This window comes from Myxine glutinosa, chromosome 6 (assembly GCF_964187855.1).
Source record: "Myxine glutinosa chromosome 6, kmMyxGlut1.1, whole genome shotgun sequence".
NCBI lineage: Eukaryota > Metazoa > Chordata > Myxini > Myxiniformes > Myxinidae > Myxine > Myxine glutinosa.
Window position 1 is genome coordinate 55677182 of NC_136266.1, and position 21455 is coordinate 55698636.

Consider the following 21455-nt stretch of genomic DNA (forward strand, 5'->3'; position numbering starts at 1 on the left):
TGTGTGCAGCTTTTTCACCCCCATGTGTCCTCCCCTCCCATTGATCTCACTCTCACTTCTGCTCTGCTGTTGGTGTTTCCCCATGTCCATTTTGTTCCTTTCCATTCTGCTCTGTCCTTTCTGTGAGCCTCGATCATATATACAAAAAAATAAAATAATCTAGAAGCATCTTCATATTATGGCTGTCGGGATCACATGCCAACTTAAGCTCTCATCAAAATTTGTTTGTTTGTTTTTTTCCCCTGCGTTTTATCTCCAGTTCTGGCAAAGCTTTGAAAGCTATTTACTTTCTCTTCATTTTTTTGTCCTCCCACAGTTTCCTTTTTGTTACAATTTGCCATGTGTGCTCTTCTTCTTCTTCTTCTTCTGGTGAGTCTGCCTTCTTCAATCCTGAAGATTCTTGCAGAAAGACCTATGGTTGTTTGTCCGTGCTCTATCCTTTTAGAATGCCAAGTGCTAAGCAAGGAAGCAGCACGTAACATTTAAAAAGTCTTTGGCATGACTCAGCCAGGGTTCAAACCACCGATCTCCCAGACTCAGAGCGTACTCTCTAACTATTTAATACACCACCACTAACCATTACACCGCCGAGTCTGTTAAGAAATCCTGAAATTGAGACAATTATACCACTTTTATGGTGTTGGATATCAAATTAATTATGCTATTTGTCGCAATCATCTCCCACTTTATTTTGTACCGGGGCTGGCAGGATAGCTTGCATACTCGCCTCTGAGCTTGCCTAGCCTAGGTTATAATTCCGACCCACCTATAAACTGCCACCCTGGTGTTTCAAATGCAGTGCGAGACATCAATGCTTGCACCCTCTATTGGATGAATATTAGGTCGGAAGACATGCCTGTCGGCACTGGTTGTTGTGGACATTAAGTATCCCATGGGATATTTCACAAAAAGGAGGCGAGTTATCGCCGACACCCTGCACAAATTCCGAATTCCTACCTCTTTCATTCGAGTATCCTCTGACGGAGTGGCGACCCATCCAGGATTTGATCCACAGTTGAAACGTTTCTCGACTTAATACGATATGTCCTGAAACTCTGTAAAGAGTATGGGCCTTTAATCAATAATTGTGATTACTTTGTTTTTTATTTTACTTGAGTGTTTATTTAGCTAAATCAACTGTGTAGGACAAGGTAAATCTCAAAAGGGGAAAGTGTAAAACATATGAGGGTTAAAGTCTGGGATCCTTGTGTTGACAAGGGGAAATTACCCAGAAATCAAGGCAACATCGTTGTAATGGTTAACTCTTAAAAGCCACTCTTAAATCCATCACGGGTGTATCTTTTGTGGATACATGGAAGTACACGAGACAATGCATCAGCCCTTGGTATGAGTCACTTTGCTAAATATTAATATAATGGCATGTTTTATTGGAGTGATTATCTAAACAAAACCAGTTCCACTGTTGACTTTTATTCGCAGCTTTTCTTGCAACCGGTTAGCTAGCGGGTTTCCAGGAAGGTGGCATTTTGAAGAAAGGACTCGGACGCTGAAAAGCAAAGAATTGAACTCGAAACCGTTTATTTTTATTCCATAAAATGAAGTCTGATGAGTTGTGCATATGGCCAATCTTTGATTGGAGAACGTCAATGAATTTTGATTTGTTGTTGTACTAGAATGGTACACCTTTTATTGATTCACCTTTAAAGGATGTGTGCATTTTAGTGTTTAATAGTAAGTGTATTTTCACAGTAAACCTTCCATGAGTAGGAATGCTGCCATATTGAAAGGCGCCATTTATTTATTTATTTTTTGAGAGTTTGTGGGTGCCATTGCTTTCAGCATGGACAACAAAGGGGATTTATTTGTGTGTTTCAGATACATTCCTCCACTACTCTGGGGTAAGAGCGGACATATGCAGACAATTGTGTACGGAAAGCTGGGAAGGGTCAGCTCCCCGATGCCTTGTGGTTGCCGTATGTCGTTTGTCATGGCTGATGGCTCTACGGCGACCTTCGATCTCTTTGAACCATTCTCATCGCATGCCACAGGAGGTATGAACCTGGTGTTTTTGGTGCATGTTCGTGTGTTTGTGTTTCCAATTTTGCCAAAGTGACATTTTTGCCATTATTTGAGCCAAGCGTTTCGCTGGGAACTAAGATGTATTCAATACCAGAAAGGATGTCATGTTCATACTACACGGTAGCAATTCTCACGTTGCCTTCTATTGAACAAGTGGATGCTCTCGACAACGCTCTCATCCGGGCACGAGTTGCATGACAATAAACGAAATTCGGGGTTGCACGACAACTCCCTGCTTTTGGATCTGTGGGTGCTGTTGTGGTATAATACAAAGCATATACACCGTGAATACATGCTCAGACGACTTGCACTATAAATATGAACTATGCTGTGGTTATTTTATTTTTTAGCAGTGAATTGCTTGGTATGGAGATCGAATTACTAAGTCAAGACTCAGTGCTGCCAAAGCAGCCTCATGGCAAGGGTTGGTTACACAAGGTGTTTACCCTTTGCCTTCCCAGGGTACACTCCACTAAACCTGTGCTCGGGGGTATTTCATCCTCTAAAATTGCATTAAAAGTTTGAACAAAATCAACCCTGAGTGAAATATAAGTGCCTTGCATTATCATAGCAGAGCCTAATACTCATCCGAACAGCTTAACTTGCATATCCTATTTAACCTCATGGTGATGATTATTCCGCTGGCGTACTGGCCTGATTACCTACTCATACCTACCTGATTATATACCACAGGACATTTATATATATATATATATATATATATATATATATATATATATATATATATATATATATATATATATATATATATATATATATATATATATATATATATATATATATATATATATATATATATACAGTGGAACCTTGACTTACGAGTTTAATTCGTTCTGTGACCGAGCTTGTAACTCAAATTGCTCGTTTCTCAAATCAAATTTCCCCATTAAAATGCATTGAAATGCTATTAATCCGTTCCAGCCCGCCAAAAACCACACCAATTTTTTTTTAAATATACAGTATATATAAAAATATCTCGCGCTTTATATTTCACCTGTATGCAGCATACAAGTTGGCAGGATGGCCTGGACTGGAGGTACGCACACTTGACTCTAAAGTCTAAACTGTCCAGCCTGGGTTTGAATCCCGACCCAGCTATAACCTGTCATGGGTGAATCACAGGCAGGGTGATTCATCAATGTGTGTACCGCTAAACTGGGCGCCCCGTTTGCGTCCCATTAGTTGTTGGATGTTAAGGATCTCACCGTGTTTTCCACAAAGAGAAGGCGAGCTATCGCCGGCACTCTGAACAAGTTGTGGCCTGGCATGCTCTTCTCCTCTGCCGTTATATACGTCCTCCTCGGCACCTCGCTCATGTTTTTCGACGATTGCGTGTTTTATATCCAAGCACAAGTTTTATATAAAACACGACGATTGCGTGTTTTATATCCACAAGTTGTGGCCTGGCATGCTCTTCTCCTCTGCCGTTATATACGTCCTCCTCGACACCTCGCTCATGTTTTTCGACGATTGCGTGTTTTATATCCAAGCACATCATCCTCTTCTTCTTCTCAGTACCGTGTTTTCCACAAAGAGAAGGCGAGCTATCGCCGGCACTCTGAACAAGTTGACGGCAGAGATACTGTACTTGCACGGCAAGATAACCACGTGACCAGAACCCACCTGGCGGCGTAAACTCAAAATAACCAACATGCGAAAACAAAAATGCAGCGCTATACGACAGAGATACTGTACTTGCACGGCAAGATAACCACGTGACCGGAACCCACCTGGCGGCGTAAACTCAAAATAACCAACATGCGAAAACAAAAATGCAGCGCTATACGACAGAGATACTGTACTTGCACGGCAAGATAACCACGTGACCAGAACCCACCTGGCGGCGTAAACTCAAAATAACCAACATGCGAAAACAAAAATGCAGCGCTATACGTCAGAGATACTGTACTTGCACGGCAAGATAACCACGTGACCGGGTGGCGAAAGCTCGTAACTCAGATCTCGGCTCGCATCTCAAAGCAATAAACCGCCCGAGCGACGGCTCGTATCTCGAAAAACTCGTAAGTTGGGGCACTCGTAAGTCAAGGTTCCACTGTATATATGCACACATACAGTCATGTGAAAAAGTAAGTACACCCCATGTAAAGTTTTGACCTTTTCAACATATTTCAACATACAGCTATTTGATCTTCATTTCAACAATATTGATAGATAAAGGTGATATAATATAACCAAAATGTAAATGTTTCACGATATTTAAGTCTATTGTATAATTTAAATAAACATAAATGCAAATTTCGCATGTGGAAAAGGTAAGTACACCCTTGGCTCTAATAGGTGGTATTGCCCCCTTTGGCATAAACAACCTCAAGTGGGCGTTTCTTATAACTGTCTACCAGTCTCTGAAATTGACTGGGAGAAATTTTTGCCCACTCCTCCATGCAGAATTCTTTCAGCTGTGCGATGTTTGAGGGGTTTCTTGCATGCACAGCTCGTTTCAAATCCCCCCACAACATCTCGATGGGATTTAGATCCGGGCTTGACTTGGCCATTCCAGAACCCTCCATTTCTTTCTTTTCAGCCATTCCTTGGTGGATTTACTGGTATGTTTAGGGTCAATGTCATGTTGCAAGGTCCACCTTCGGTTGAGCTTCAACTTTCCGACAGATGGCCTCACATTATCCTCAAGCACCCTCTGGTACAATGAAGAATTCATAGTGGATTCTATGATGGTGAGCTGCCCAGGCCCTGATGCAGCAAAGCTGCCCCAAACCATAATATTTCCACCACCATGCTTTACAGTTGGTATCAGGTTCTTGTGGTCAAATGCTGTCTTTGGTTTTCGCCAAACATGTCTTCTGGTACTGTGGCCAAATAGCTCTACCTTTGACTCATCTGTCCAGAGCACATTGTTCCAGAAGTGCTGGTCTTTGCCAAGGTGTTCATTGGCAAACTTTAGTCTTGCCCTGATGTTCTTTCTGGACAGCAAAGGTTTCCTCCTGGCACACCTCCCATGTGGATCAAATTTGTGCAGCCTCTTTCTAATGGTAGACTCGTGCACTTTGACATCAACAGTGGCAAGAGCTACCTGTTGGTCCCGTGATGACATTCTGGGGTTCTTAGAGACTTCTTTCAGCATTTTGCGGTCTGCTCTCGGACTGAATGTGTTGGGGCGGCCTGGCCTGAGCAAGTGGGCAGTTGTTTGGAATCTTCTCCACTTGTAGATGATCTTGTGGACAGTCGAATGATTGATTTCAAATTGTATGGAGATCTTTTTAAATCCCTTCCCAGACTCGTAGGCATCTATAACCTTCTTTCTGAAGGCCTCAGAAGCCCTTTTGATGTAGGCATGGTGACGCCACACACTTCAACAACAAAGAGCAAACCAAACTAAATGTCTGATTTTTAAATTAGACAGGTTCCTCCAAGATCCTCTCCAACAATGTTCTCATCATTTGCACCTGAGCTGGTGCACCTGATTCTAATTTTAGGTATTTGAAATAGTGATAAATGTAGGGGTTTGCTTACTTTTTCCACAGGCGAAATTTGCATTTATGTTTATTTAAATTATACGATGCACTACAAAATGTAAATGTTTCATGATATTTGTTATATTATATCACCTTTATCTATCAATATTGTTGAAATGAAGATCAAATAGCTGAATGTTGAAATATGTTGAAAAAGTCAAAACTTTACATGGGGTGTACGTACTTTTTCATGTGACTGTGTGTCTATATATATATATATATATATATATATATATATATATATATATATATATTGTTGCGGACGCGGTTAAAGATGTTATTTTACCGAGCGGTTGGTATTACCGCGACCGAACAGTTATTCCCCGATTAGAACCCGATTCCACCCAAACGTTGGCCGGATCGCACCGCGGCTGCTCAATGAGGGAAAAGACTAAAACGACGAATGCAAAGAGGAAGACGAAGGCAAAGAAAGGTTTGGAAATACTTCTAAATTTATTTACTATTTACACACATAAGCAAAAAGACAGCAGTCACGTTTATTTACAGCACATAAGACGCAGGTGACACAGTGAAAATACGAGCTTACCTACAGTCTTAATTAACCCAGGACAGAACAAACAAAAGACAGACTCACGCGGGGAATGATGACAGGAATCGCAGGAGGTGGATGGCTGGAGGTGAACGCTTGGTGGAGCCAACGCGGAGCTTGGTGGAGCTTTGGTGGAGGTGAACGCTTGGTGGAGCCAACGCGGAGCTTGGTGGAGCCTTGGTGGAGGTGAACGCTTGGTGGAGCTTGGTGGAGCCTTGGTGGAGGTGAACGCTTGGTGGAGCCAACGCGGCTGGTGGGGGGTTGGTGTGATGGGTTCTCTCTCCTTCCCTCACAAGCTTCAGGACTCTTTCTCTCTCTTTCTTAGTCCCACCCAGTCCAACAACTTCCTCTCTTGCTTAGTCCAACTCAAGGCCTTTCTGTCTTCTGATCTCCTCCCTCCTCGACTCTCTCCGGGGGCCTCTGCCTCGGGTTATATAAGCCCCACCCTTGACCCTTTGCGAACCTCCCCAAAACGTTCTCTCTCCGCCCTCTAAAGCCAACCCCTCGTTCTGGGTTGGTCGGCAAGGGCTGGTTCACTCCCCTCTATGACGAGGTGGGGACCCGCCTTTCTTCCCCAACCCTGCCTCGTGGTCAATGGCGGATGAAGGGAAAACCGCCCAAAATGCAGTTGGCAAATGACGAAAAGGGGGAACGGAGGTTTTGGGAATGGGAATGAAGGGAATCTATCTCTTTCACTTGGTGCAATGGAGTACTTCTATTAATGGGAGACACAGCCTTACCCTAAAACACAGAATAAGATATAACTATCGAACAGGGGTATTCTATGATTGGCTGACGTGTATGCTTGTGGACTAATTATGGGACGCCCTTTGACCTTTACACAGCTCCGGAGGCAGGGGGCGCAGAATAACAATAATAATAATAATAAAGCACACAATCAAAAAAAATACAGTCCTCATATCCGCAACTATATATATATATATATATATATATATATATATATATATATATATATATATATATATATATATATATATATATATATATATATATATATATATATATATATATATATATATATATATATATATATATATATATATATATATATATATATTGTTGCGGATCTCGGATTACGGCGCTCCCCTTACTGAGGGGGGTTTAATCCCCTCGTCTATCTCACTGGCCGTCCGAGTCCTAGAAGATATCGCGCTCCTTTGTGGGGTTGAGGTTGACCAGGGTGACTGGTCAATGGAATCCCAGATACCTTCGCCAACCTCTCCGCAAAGCAGGACGATACTTCTGCTCGAGCCACGGACAAGATGGAAGGTTGCCGAGCGGTTTAGCAATCCGAGGCTCGAGCCGTTATCAATAAAACTAACCCGATTCTGAGCGGTTGGCCAAATCGTGCCACAGGTACTCAATGGGGAAAAGACTAAGACGATCGGACGAGAGGAAGCCAAATAATAAGATGGGTAAAGGAAGAACAAATATGGTTTATTACTATTTAAAAGAGGAAACGAAAGAAGGGAATATACAAGAAGAGGAAACAAAAGGACATCGGGCAACCTTATACACTCTTATATAACACGCCCATGACTATACAAACAGACTCACACGGAATGGTAGCTGGTTGGGGAGGAATGTCCAGGCAGATGGTTCCAGGCGATGGGGTGGTCCAGGCTCCGGGTCCGCCGGCGAAGAACGGCTGGCAGCTTGACGCGCGACCGGACCTTACATATGCGAAGGGCTGGCATGCGCGTACGTATAGCGTGCCGAACGCTCTCAAAACCACGGCAGTTCGTATCGAAAAACGATCATCCCAAACGATCCTCCGCGCAATGTTCTTATATTCGCCGCCTCTGCGCTGTTCCCTCGCATCTGCCGATCTCCCCCGCACCTGCTCTGCTTCATCTCCCGAATCCTCTCCGCTCTGAAAGGGCTTTGCCCTCGCAATTTTATTGCAAGCTTCGCGTATTAAGCCGCGTCCGCTTTGCTCCGCCTACCGGTGAACACACCTCGGCCCGGATTGGTCACGAGGGTTCATTCGTACCTCCCCTCGTGACGCGTTGATGGGGCCACGCCTATGTTCCGGGCCGCTCCTCCCTTCTTCTCCCACTTGACCGCGTGCGTAATGGCGTCTTGAGAAGGGCGCTGCAGCTGGCAGAGAAGCCATATAATTTGGAGGGCGGCTACGCCGCAATATGGATGCGTGGGAATTGGAGAAGGGGCCTAGGTTATTTGATTAATACAACGCAGAGTCAAACTATTGGAAACAGATCCTTAACTGACACATAGACTCATGAAATAACTAAAGAAGATCCTATGGTTGGTATCCTACATGTTGTACATGGCCTAACCTTGGTGCAACCTTTACAAAGGGGGATATTTACAAGAATTATTATTTTACAAAGTGAAGGTTCTAAAAACCGTAACACAGCACCCGTCTCTCCTCCAGGCACGTCCCGTGCCGACAAAAACTTTAACTTAATGTGACACTCGGGTGTAGTAACCCTCTACTATTAACCTTAACCTGAGTGCGACAGTTTTAAAACAATTAAGTATGCCCCGCCTGCTGCGTTGCATTCTATCTCACAGATTCACGCCCACAGGATAACCGAATCACGGAATTAATTCTCAAAACTACACATTGACGGTGGGGAGCATTATTTACAATGACACTATTTGGTATTTACAACGCGAACCCAGGACCTGTTCTTTTGGGAAACAAAAGCAGAGTTTTTGGAAAGAGGAAAGGTCATGCACTGCACTGCACTGCACCAGTACACCATACCCACGGTGCCCCGAGAAGCACAATTGATATTGCAGTGCAATCTGAGCACCAAAAGCACCACCATAAAGCACCCAATAAAAAAAACACAAAGCACCATCCAGTGCACATTTATACAGTTCAAAAAGTCACACTGGCGTCCTCGCTGCACAGCCGATGCTCTGCTGGGGTCAATGTTCTTGACTTGCTCTGCTGGGGGGTGTCTTCTTGACTTGCTCTGCTGGGGTGTCATCTTGACTTGCTGCCTATTTGAGAGATAACAAAAACACAAAAAGGGCACAAAAGCGTCCACTTTTTTGTTTAATTACGGCCAGCAGGGGCCAACTAGGGTGGTCCACCTGCTTGGCATAGGTGCCACCTTTACCGTGGTCCGCAACCCAGATTCCCCAGCAGTGGCCATGCCACAGCCGTGTGATCCATGATGTGGTGCTCGGCCACAAACGTGTGGTCCATAAGTGGGCTTGGCCACAAACGTGTGGTCCATAAGTGGTGTACCGGTCCAGGCAGGCAGGCAGGCAGGCAGCGGAGGTGTGGGCACACAACGGTGGCGCCTGCACACTTTCCCCTCAGTGCCCAGAGAGCACGGTCCATAGGTGGGGAAGGAAGACAAAGCAGAGTTAGCGGGGTGCAAGGGCGCAAGGGTACACATCAACACAAGGTAATGCAGGGGTGAGGTGCGCAGGAGAGCGAGCGGAGAAAGCTCGTCCCTACCGTACGTCCCCCCCCCCCCGTCCCCCCCTTCCGCTTGTCGCCTAATCTACCCTCGCCCTTACCCCATATTTACACAATTTACAAATTCGTCGCTAACGTCCTGTCTTCCCCATATCTCGCCTAATTCCAAATTTGTCCACAATCCCTCTAACCAAATTTGCCATCAATCAATTTATCACCAATCCCTCCTCAGGAGGAAGAGATTGAATAACGAGCACAATGTCACCCCCACGTCATGATGCGTCTTACATACCAGACATTTGCAAAAATCACATGGTGTGGAGTCCTGTCACCCTGGTGAGTGGATGTAGATGGGGCGAAGAGATTCCAATCCTAGCTATACTCTAAATGACTTCAACACACTTACTCTGCCTGGGGTCTTTCCCTGCAAAACCATTGGCCATCTTACACTATGTGGTTCTAAGAACCGAACTCCCATTGACCAAACTGTGGTGCTCACCAATTTGGGGTCTCACTCCCTCGATTCTACTCCCTGTGCCCTCACACAATTTCTGGGCTGGGTCGTGTGGCGCTCCCAGCAGGTCCGCTCACCTGCACACCTCCGCCACTGCAGTTGTCTCCGAGCTTACCTGCTCCTTACCCTAACCTATCTGGGGAAGGCCCTCTGGCGCTCTCACCCCCTACCGCCCTCTCTGGCGTCTGGCTACCCGGGTCCATCCTCTGGATCCTCGGGCCCCATTGAACAACTCTACTGGCTCCCAGAGCCTACCTGCGGCCTCACCTGGCCGACATACTAACAGTGGCGGAGTGCTCAACCAATCACACTCACTAACAGGCCACACGCCCAGCCAATTGACTCCACTAATGCACCCAACACAACACTCTGTGCAACTACTTGCACCACAGATGCCAATATCCAACCACAATTTACCTACTCCCTCTACCTACTTTTAAACTACCCTCCCCGGGTACTCGTGAAGGGATCCATCTTCCCCATCCACTCCTTTCGCACCAACCACTCCACTCCACATATTCCACACTACTCACTCCACACCATCCATTCCATACTCCATACTATCTATTCCATACTCCATACCGTTCATTTCATCCAACCATTCTCCATACACCTGTGCTTCACCTGCACTTACACACTCACCTGGTGCTCACACACACCTGGTAGCACTTGCACCCTCCTTCCCTCCAGGCGCATTCATTCAATACAACGCACCATCACACTTTTCACAATACTCTGCTCAATCACTTCCTGCACACACACTGCATCATCTGACCTAACTACTCCCTTCTGAAACTCGTGCTTCCCAGTCGCCCCTTATACTATTGCACTCCCTCGTCATTATAATCCACTAATCTGCTACGTCCCCTCTACAGGTACAATGTCACTACTTAAATCTACTGTTACCTACTGTCATTTCTAAATTCTATCATTTTATCCTAACCCTCCCAGGCTAGGTTTTCACAGCCATACCCCCATACAACTATAGCTCCTTTGCCCCCACATGTGAGGGATGGTAGAGATACCACCCCCCGACACTGGGTATCAATTTCCAACCATCACTATTCCCAATTTCGAATCACTAGTTATTTCAAGCCAATTCCCTATCACCAATTTCAAATCACTACATCGGGTATCAATCCAAACCAAAACACTATCATCATCACAGTCCGCTATATCTGAGCCTCCTCGGTACGTCATTGCATTATCAAAGCTCGGCTTCGCAAAGCCGAGCAATGCATACGGGTGGTTTGGTCTACTGCAGGTTGGGTCCGTCCGGCACTCGATTCAGGGGAGGAGGTTTCATCGGGCCAAGGCTCAAAGCACCATCCCGGCGCGGGGCCTTGCACTCCCAAGCGCGATGGCCTAGCCTTGCCCGGGTGGAGTGCCGCCACCACAAGGGGGCGCCGCTCTGACCCCTCCTTCCTCTCAAACCGGGCCGCCCGCTTTGCCTGGCAAAGCGCGGACTCGACCGTGCAGGGCGGGACCCGGCCCGGATCGTGCACGGCGCTCCTGTTCGGAGCGACGCGACACCGATCCCGCGCCGGCTCCCGCAGTACACCAAGCCCGGCACGGATCGGGGGCTCGGGTCGGCCTAAACGCTGCCCCGGTTAACGTCGATGCTTCACTTGCATGCTCACACCACGCGTTCCGTTCCTTATTCACACATCCAGGTGTCTCCATACACTTTGTTATTGCACTTGCTCGTGCATTCTCTTTCGCTCCATTCTCAGGTCTACTCATAACGCTCACCACACACTCTCGCGCACATTCTTGCGCACCCATTCTCCTCGCACACTCTATCATCACACACTCCGTTCCACACCTCTCCTCCGTTACGTCCTCCGTAACACTCACCACGGGTGTGCACTCCTGCACATACCCACTCATGCGCTCCAAGGTGCCCTCCTGCACATGCGCCACAACCAACTCATGTGTGCGTTCTCGCACATGCTCAACCATTCCAAGTGTGCATCTTCGCACCCGCTCCTCATCCCTCTCACTCTCCTTATCACTCTCATCACACATACACCCGACGTGCATTCTCGCTCGCACTCGGTTTCACTTCCATACTCTGTCGTGCACTCTCCCTCGCACTCGGTAACACACTCGCGCTCCGACGCCATTCGTACACGCGCGCCGTTCACCTTCACACACCTTTTCCTCACACGCGCGCCATTGCCATTCACACAGCGCACCACGGACCTTTTACGAGCGCCCGGGTTACGCCTGCATCCCAAGCACACGAAAATTATTTTTGCACCAAACACAGCTCTACTCAACTGGGCGCTTCCTCTTCTTCGTTCCTCCACCACCTGCAAACTTTTCATCTGGTTAATAAGCACAGCATCATGATGCGAATCCAGACTTTGTGCATTATCCATCTCTCCCTTCGCTAATGCCTCTATGCTTGCTGTCTCTCCAGACCCAATTTCCACTACTATTTGTTCGGTTACTTTTCCAATTCTAATTTATTTTTCCGCCGCTGCACATGAATTTGCCCTGTCCAATTCGGCGGCCGTCGGGTTTTTCACACCCCGTGTCGCGATTTCTATCCCGGTCCACCCGGCTGTGCTTTGCTCCACCTCGCTTTCTCCGCGCTTCTCACACCGCGCTACCTCGTCGCGTACCCCTGCGACCTTTTTGCCCAACCTGCGGTTAACCTCCCTTTCACACTCCCTTGCCTCATACCGGGCTTTGTCCCTCGCTAGCCCCTCATTAATTTCTCGGGCTTGGCCATTCACGTCCTCCAATTCGCCCCCTAATCCTCCTAATTTGCCTTCTAGCCCCCCAATTTGGCTTCCCATATCATTTCTCAATTCCCCAATTTGGTTTCCCAATTGCTCACCCATCCTAGTTTCCATTCCCTCACTATCGGCCCTCATTTCTCCCATACCCTTACTCAATCCCCCTAATTTGGTTTTCCAATCATTTCCCATTTCCTCAATTTGGTTTTCTAATCCCCCAAATTTGCTGTCTAACTTCCCAATTTGGCTTCCTAATTGCTCCCCCATTCTGCTTTCCAAATTACCTAACCCTTCTTTCATTTCCCTCATTTCATTACTTTGCACCTCAAAGCATGCTTTAATTTGCGTCATGAAGGTGCCCATATCTATTGGCGCCGTGGGCTCGGCTACCGCAGCCACGTGCGCGGCACCGCCATCTTGTGCCGCCGCGACCACGTGCGAGGCACCACCATCTTGTGCGCCTGCCCCCACTGTTACACTGTTACACCCCCACTGTAACCCCCACTGTTACACCTTCTCCAACCCCCTCTTCCATTACCCCCAATTGTTCCCTGGGGTCCTGGGTTGCCTCTAGCTCTTCCTCTAACTCCCCCACCGGCATCCAACCCACTTGACCATCCATGGCACGATATAAATTTGGTTGTTAAATAATAAATTTCGGCCACTCGTAATTTCGACCAAATTTTTCAGATGGATTAAAATTTGGTTCGGGTCCAATCCCACTCCCCGACACCAATTGTTACGGCCAATAGCACAATTGGTGTCCAAAATTTGGTATAAATAAATTTAGTCCCAGGTTCTAAATCCCAACTCCTGACTACCAATTGTTACGGATCTCGGATTACGGCGCTCCCCTTATCGAGGGGGGTTTATTCCCCTCGTCTATCTCACTGGCCGTCCGAGTCCGAGAAGATATCGCGCTCCTTTGCGGGGTTGAGGTTGACCAGGGTGACTGGTCAATGGAGTCCCAGATACCTTCGCCAACCTCTCCGCAAAGCAGGACGATACTTCTGCTCGAGCCACGGACAAGATGGAAGGTTGCCGAGCGGTTTAGCAATCCGAGGCTCGAGCCGTTATCAATAAAACTAACCCGATTCTGAGCGGTTGGCCAAATCGTGCCACAGGTACTCAATGGGGAAAAGACTAAGACGATCGGACGAGAGGAAGCCAAAGAATAAGAAGGGTAAAGGAAGAACAAATATGGTTTATTACCATCTAAAAGAGGAAACGAAAGAAGGGAATATACAAGAAGAGGAAACAAAAGGACATAGGGCAACCTTATACACTCTTATATAACACGCCCATGACAATACAAACAGACTCACACGGAATGGTAGCTGGTAGGGGAGGAAGGTCCAGACAGATGGTTCCAGGCGATGGGGTGGTCCAGGCTCCGGGTCCGTGGGCAAAGAACGGCTGGCAGCTTGATGCGCGACCGGACCTTACATATGCGAGGGGCTGGGATGCACGTACGTATAGCGTGCCGAACGCTCTCAAAACCACGGCAGTTCGTATCGAAAAACGATCATCCCAAACGATCCTCCGCGCAATGTTCTTATATTCGCCGCCTCTGTGCTGTTCTCTCGCATCTGCCGATCTCCCCTGCACCTGCTCTCTGCTTCATCTCCCGAATCCTCTCCGCTCTGAAAGGGCTTTGCCCTCGCGCTTTTATTGCAAGCTTCGCGTATTAAGCCGCGTCCGCTTTGCTCCGCCTACCGGTGAACACGCCTCGGCCCGGATTGGTCACGAGGGTTCATTCGTACCTCCCCTCGTGACGCGTTGCTGGGGCCACGCCTATGTTCCGGGCCGCTCCTCCCTTCTTCTCCCACTTGACCACGTGCGTAATGGCGTCTTGAGAAGGGCGCTGCAGCTGGCAGAGAAGCCATATAATTTGGAGGGCGGCTACGCCGCAATATGGATGGCATGGGAATTGGAGAAGGGGCCTTGCTTATTTGATTAATACAACGCAGAGTCAAACTATTGGAAACAGATCCTTAACTGACACATAGACTAATGAAATATCTAAAGAAGATCCTATGGTGTTCTACGTGTTGTACATGGCCTAACTAGGGTGCAACCTTTACAAAGGGGGATACTTACAAGAATTATTATTTTACAAAGTGAAGGTTCTAAAAACCGTAACTATATATATATATATATATATATATATATATATATATATATATATATATATACAGTATATATATATACAGTGAAACCTTGACTTACGAGTTTAATTCGTTCTGTGACCGAGCTCGTAACTCAATTTGCTCGTTTCTCAAATTAAATTTCCCCATTAAAATGCATTGAAATGCTATTAATCCGTTCCAGCCCGCCAAAAACCACACCAATTTTTTTTGTTACGTGTTTTTAAATAAGAAAAATGTACTTTATAAATAACAAATAATGTATAAACAAGCACGACCTCGTATATACTGTACGTAATAACTAATAAGCGGCGTTACGCGCGCTGCTTGTAAACAAGGAGGAAGCGGACAACGCGGTAATTTGTAAGAGTCTTTATTCAAGAGCTCACTGTAACACTGGCGCGCTCCGGGCTGCGCGCCCGGTGTATATCCTGAGGCCACGCCTACCCCTCGGCGTGGCCCCCGCCCACTTGGTGCGCGGAATGATGTCACCGCGCCAGTGAGCTTCCGTGTCCGCCACAATGTAAAGAAATAAACTGGTTTTATTAAGTGTATTTACCTTGAAGATCAGACGAAGATGCTGGCGGAGGTGGAGGAGATAACTTTTGCCTTTTTCGCCACACTTTCCTCGCTTTCACTTGCAGGGCGTTTCAATAAAAACCTGTCCAACGAGGTTTGTTTCTTCCTCCCTTTCAAAATGTTTCGATCGTACTGCTACGATCGTACTGCCTCGCCAAGTCGACAACACGCACACCTCGCTCATGTTTTTTGACGATTGCGTGTTTTATATCCAAGCACATCATCCTCTTCTTCTTCTCGGTACTGCCCTTGGCACTCAATTTCTTAGGACCCATGGTTAAAACTAAGAAATTTTCCAAAATAACCAAAATGCGAAAACAAAGCAGCAGCGATATACGGCAGAAATGCTTGCACGGCAAGATAACCACGTGACCGGAACCCACCTGGTGGCGGGTGGCGTCAGCTCCAAAATAACCAAAATGCGAAAACAAAACAGCAGCGATATACGGCAGAGATGCTTGCACGGCAAGATAACCACGTGACCGGAACCCACCTGGTGGCGGGTGGCGTAAGCTCGTAACTCAGATCTCGGCTCGCATCTCAAAGCAATAAACCGCCCGAGCGACGGCTCGTATCTCGGAAAACTCGTAAGTTGGTGCACTCGTAAGTCAAGGTTTCACTGTATATATATATATAATGTATATGATGGCTTCATCTATTTTCCCAAAGGACAACCTTGCTCCATGATGCAGCACCCCCTGCTGCTGATCTTTGCCTCATGATAGTTGTAATGCAGTTGGGAGGGAGGGGGAGGAAGTTCTACTTGTATACTCTTCATTTTCCCAATTCTCATATTTTACATTTTGCCATTTTTGTTCTTTCTTTTTTTTAAATCGAGATCCTTTCAGAAAGACAGTTTCAGTTGATAGACTGCCAAAGGTCATTTTGGAGGTTTTCTGTGCGCCTTTATTGAATGTTATTGAGACGTGCAATCGACAGAGGAATTCACAATTTTGCCAATGAATGTCAGTTGAATACAAGTGAATGTGAAAGCAGAGACTGCCACCTTTCCACGTTTACACCCTGAAGTTCAATGTCCTTGCCAACGGTGTGGCAAGCGAACATGCGCTGCATGGTAATCATCAACAGATGATCATCATCAATCAACATTGCGTCCATGTTGTTGTTCACAGTGTTAAATGTTTTGGTTTTTTGTGATCCAAGGCTAATGGGGATGGGAGGCTGGCAGGATAGCTCAGAGGTACGCATAATCGCCTTGATGCTGTTTAGCCTGGGTTCAAATCCCGATCCAGCTATAAACTGTTATCCTGGTGTTTTTCAATCAGGGCGAGGCATCAATGTTTTTACCATTCCTCGAATGGACATTAAACTGGGCGTCCCGTCTGCCAGCATTAGTTGGTGGACGTTAAAGATCACACGCTGTCCTTCATGAAGAGTGGGCGAGTTATCACCAGCACTCTGAACAAATTACCAATCCCTGCTCTAACTGACTGCTGGGAAGACCACAGCAAACCACCCAGCATAACCCTTGTCAATAAACTGCTGCAGCAGCACTAATGGCTGTGTAAAGAATGTGGGCCATCTCATCTTAAGACTAATGGAGGAGCTCCTACATACGGTATCTCACATGCAGCGCAAAGACGTTACCTAGGCAGCAATGTATGTATTTCTACTTGGATTAAAAAGTATATTAGTGGACAAATACACATGAGATATATATATATATATATATATATATATATATATAATATATATATATATATATATATATATATATATATATATATATATATATATATATATATATATCAGTCACTATGCGACCCCCATATCATCAGTGGAGAACGCCAGCAAGGTGTATATTATTTATACATAATATATATATATATTATTAGTAACTCCCAACCGCAACCAGGTCGACTCCATATGATGAGTGGATACCAGAGATAACGTTACCGTGTGGCAGGCGGTGCTTATCACTCCCAGCAAGGTGCAGCAGCAGCTGCATGGGACACCTTGCTGGCGTTCTCCACTGATGATATGGGGGTCGCATAGTGACTGATATAAAAACCGAAAGGTTCACAGAGTTATAAGTGTATGGAAAGCCTCACTGCGTTGCCCTGATGAAGCCCCAACAAGGGCGAAACCAGGTCGGTAACTGTGAGTTTTGCATGCACTTGTGACAGTATCTGGATTTATAATCCGTAATGACGCACTGCTAGATGGTTCCTCTGGAGCTTTGCAGGCAATGCGGACATGCATGGCGATGACGTCATGCTGTCCGCTCATTAGGTTGGAGAACCAGATTACAGATACCATTATATATATATATATATATATATATATATATATATATATATATATATATAATACTATATATATATATATATATATATATATATATACACATACATACACACGAGGTGTGTTCAAAAAGTATCCGACCTTTGTTCATAAAAAATACTCGTATCCAGATACAACAAACTTATACTAATGTCCCTTCAAAGTAGTCCCCTTGGGCTGCCACACACTTCTCCCAACGGTTCTGCCACTGTCGGAAGCAGCGCTGGAACGCCTCTTTTTGGGATGGCGCGCAGCTGGTCCGTCGCATTCCGCATGATGTCTTCTCTGGACTGAAATCTGGTCCCTTTCAGGGGCATTTTCAGCTTGGAGAAAAGCCAGAAGTCACACGGAGCCATGTCATCATGTCACACGGGCACAACCATCACCAAGGAGTATTACCAAGAGGTTCTGCGTCGCCTTCGTGACGCTGTGCGACGCAAACGGCCGGACCTGTGGGCAGCGGGCAATTGGCAGTTCCATCACGATAACGCACCCGCCCATTCTTCACATTTGATACAGAGTTTCTTGGCCAAACACAACACACCTGTGCTTCGTCAGGCTCCCTACTCTCCCGACATGGTTTCCCGACTTTCCCGACTCTCCCGACATACGACTCGTGTATATATATATATTTATGATTCATTGCATAATGAGCCATCGGTTGAGATGGTAATACCAACAAAGAGGCCTTCACAGCCATTCCTTCATATTTGGATACTGAAAGTAATCACATGGTAACAGTTCAGGGGAATAAGGACACTGGAAGAATCTCTTAGTCCCACTTCTGCAACAAAAAGAACTGCGCGTCTCGTTTCTGACGAGTCACTCTCCTTTGTCTTGGAAGGAAATCATACCACCCAAAACAATTGGGATTGCTTCTGAAGCAGCTCTGGCTGCTTTTGTTTTGTTTTCTGCAGTACCTTTGTGTCCCTTTTACATTCTGGTCAAGTGCCATGTCATGCTGGTAGAAGAACATGATGTGCATCACCTTCAGTGCACCCTCTGGCTGCAATGAGCAATTTTTCTTTCTCTGTGATGTGTGACTGCATTCAACACCTTTGCTTCTTCAACCGTAGACCAACTTAATTCACCCGTGCATTATGGGTGCATTTCACTCACTGTCAAGGTGTGCTCCTGAAACATGTCGCAATCTCCTTGCCAATGCTCAGAAGACAAGTTGTGCACATGGCCTGCTGATCGCCATTGAGAACATGGGGTAATCGATTTGCCCAAACCTTCCCCTTTCCCAGCTTTTCATTCCGTCTGGAGAACATGCTTGAGGAGAGAAATTCCTTCTCCTTGTGTCACCCCGATGCAGGTAATGGTTCTGTTCCAATGCAGAATAGCATCAAGCTTCTGAATTTGTTCCTTGTCTGTCAGTCACAGTGCTTAACCAACCTTCATTTGTGTAGTGTATTTAACCGTACCGATGACCAGCCTGGATGATGTTCACCGTCCCCTCCCCCTCTCACCCCCCCCCCCCCCCCACCTTCTTGTTTAAAAAAAAGGTGAATGCTCCCCCAACAGCACCATTGTAAGCTGATGAAGCTCTGCTGGAGGTTTTTCTCAGCAGATGGGAAATTCCTAACAATGAATTATAAAATGACATGCAGGTAGGTAGTGAACAAAAATGGAAGCACCTTTGTAAATGAAGGACACCAAGCAACAGCTTACACACAGTGTTGCTCATGTGTTAATTAAGCAAATAACATCCCAGCAGGCTAAGGATCATGTATAAAAATGCTGCACAGGCCTGTTTGCCTATAATTATGGCTAACATGGCTGCAAGAGGAGGCTTAACAATACTCCCAGCCTCGGAGTATATGTGGTTCGCTCAGCGGTTTGACGAGCATGACACTGATGTTATACATAAGTCATGGCCTTCTCCGTCACAGATCTGAACCCAATCGAGCATTTATGGGATATTCTGGAACGACACCTGAGACGGAGTTTTCTACCTCCATCAAACAGGTGTGAGTTGATTGACTTTCTCATGGAAGAATAGTGCCGGCTCCCTCCTGTAGAATTCCAGATGCTGCCTGGACTCTATGCCATGACGCATGCAGGCCGTACTGGTCGCATGTGGTGGCCCAATGCCCTCTTAAGTGACTTTACATTGGTGTTTCCAATTTTTTTCTCCACTACCTGTACATCTGTACCCACAATATTCATTTGTAATGCGAGTGCCGATCTATTGCTCAGCTCTATCTGGCAGCAGTAGCACCAGCTTTATATTAATTACTCCTAATGAGGGAGGTTGGTATAACTACACGGCACTATGGCATTTGGAAAAGCTGCAAGCAGTTAGGCATGGCAAGGTAGTACACAATGTTTTCAAAATGATGAATTCAAAATGAAAATGATGAATACATGCAGTATTAACACTTTGTCCCAACAATCACATTTTTGATAAATATGACTTTGCTTCTCCTACAGAGGATTTTACAATGGTCATCTGTCCGGGCATAGCCAATCACAGCGAGAAGCAGTATATCCGTACATTTGTGGATCACTCGCTACGTCATGGCTATCGCTGTGCCGTGCTCAACCACCTTGGTGCCCTGCCTAACGTCAAGCTCACAGCCCCACGCATGTTTACCTATGGTACGTCATGCATGTCTTACTTTATGCAGGATGTGGACCAGCTGGTCCATTATACTGCAGGAATATGTGTCGTTTTGATTTTTACCCTGCATGTGGGAAGAGAGAAGCGGGGTTAAGCAAGTGGATCAATTTGTCTGTCTGTCTGACAAAAACAACAGGCTTGAAGAACAAATCTACTGTAATGTGTTAAATAAGGTGATGTAAAAGACACTGCATCAACTGTGGTAAACTTCTGAAAAAAAATTCACAACCTTTAAAATCATTATTTTATTTCAATTCAATTACTGTTTGGGGCTTTTTTTGCACGTGTGGTGAATTCAGAGCTCCTCATTTCCACCTCATAAAGCTGTGTTTTCAAAACCGGATTCGTCGTGTTTTTATGTTGCGTCTTTGTCGAGGTGTTTCTGTTGTTTCTGTTGTTTCTGTGCAATATTTCATGTTGAATTGTTCGTTGTTTTATGCTATTTGTTTTGTTCGGTTCTTATTGTTCAATGCCTGATATGCCTTCCCTTGGATACAAAGTGTATCTTGCTATCCTGCTTCTATCCTGGGTATATTCCCGGGGATATTGCTTCTATTTCCTCAACACTATCCTATTTCCTCTCCTCGCTTCAAAAAATCAAAGCAAACAGACAAAAAAAAAACGTTATTTTTCACTCCATACCAATTCTCATTTCTCATTTCTACTTGAATTTCTTTCCACTTCTGGTTCTACATCTCCTTCCCCCCATCTTTTATCCAAACTGAATCGACATTAAATATAAATGCTTCTTTCTTTGGAAAAAAATCTTTGTAAGAATGCATTTAAACTTTTGTATCTCCTCCATAAATGCTTCTTATCCACCACGATATGTCTACTCTTCTTCACAAGGATTATTTCAGCCCGGCGCCCTTCCACCAACACCTCACCCCCACCCCACCATCCCCTATACATCACCGAGTCGAGCAGTCTTATTTCCCATCCCATAATTTTTATCTCCGTTTATCAGATGAGCGGAAATGGGACTCAGGATGAATGTCCACCCCCAACCCAC

General features: G+C 45.8%; 1 protein-coding gene across 3 annotated transcripts in view; it reads left to right on the forward strand.

Annotated features, from left to right (window-relative positions):
• The window catches only part of ABHD2 (abhydrolase domain containing 2, acylglycerol lipase), an 88971-nt gene that overhangs the window by 12976 nt on the left and 54540 nt on the right, over positions 1-21455 (forward strand). For 2 of the 3 annotated variants that reach the window (XM_068120055.2, XM_078779859.1), the window contains exons 2-4: positions 317-369; positions 1837-2012; positions 20254-20421. In XM_068120055.2, the coding sequence (XP_067976156.2) occupies positions 1874-2012; positions 20254-20421 (307 nt within the window). In that variant the 5' untranslated portion in view covers positions 317-369; positions 1837-1873. The remainder of the gene's footprint in view (positions 1-316; positions 370-1836; positions 2013-20253; positions 20422-21455) is intronic. The other variant, XM_068120054.2, reaches the window with a different exon arrangement.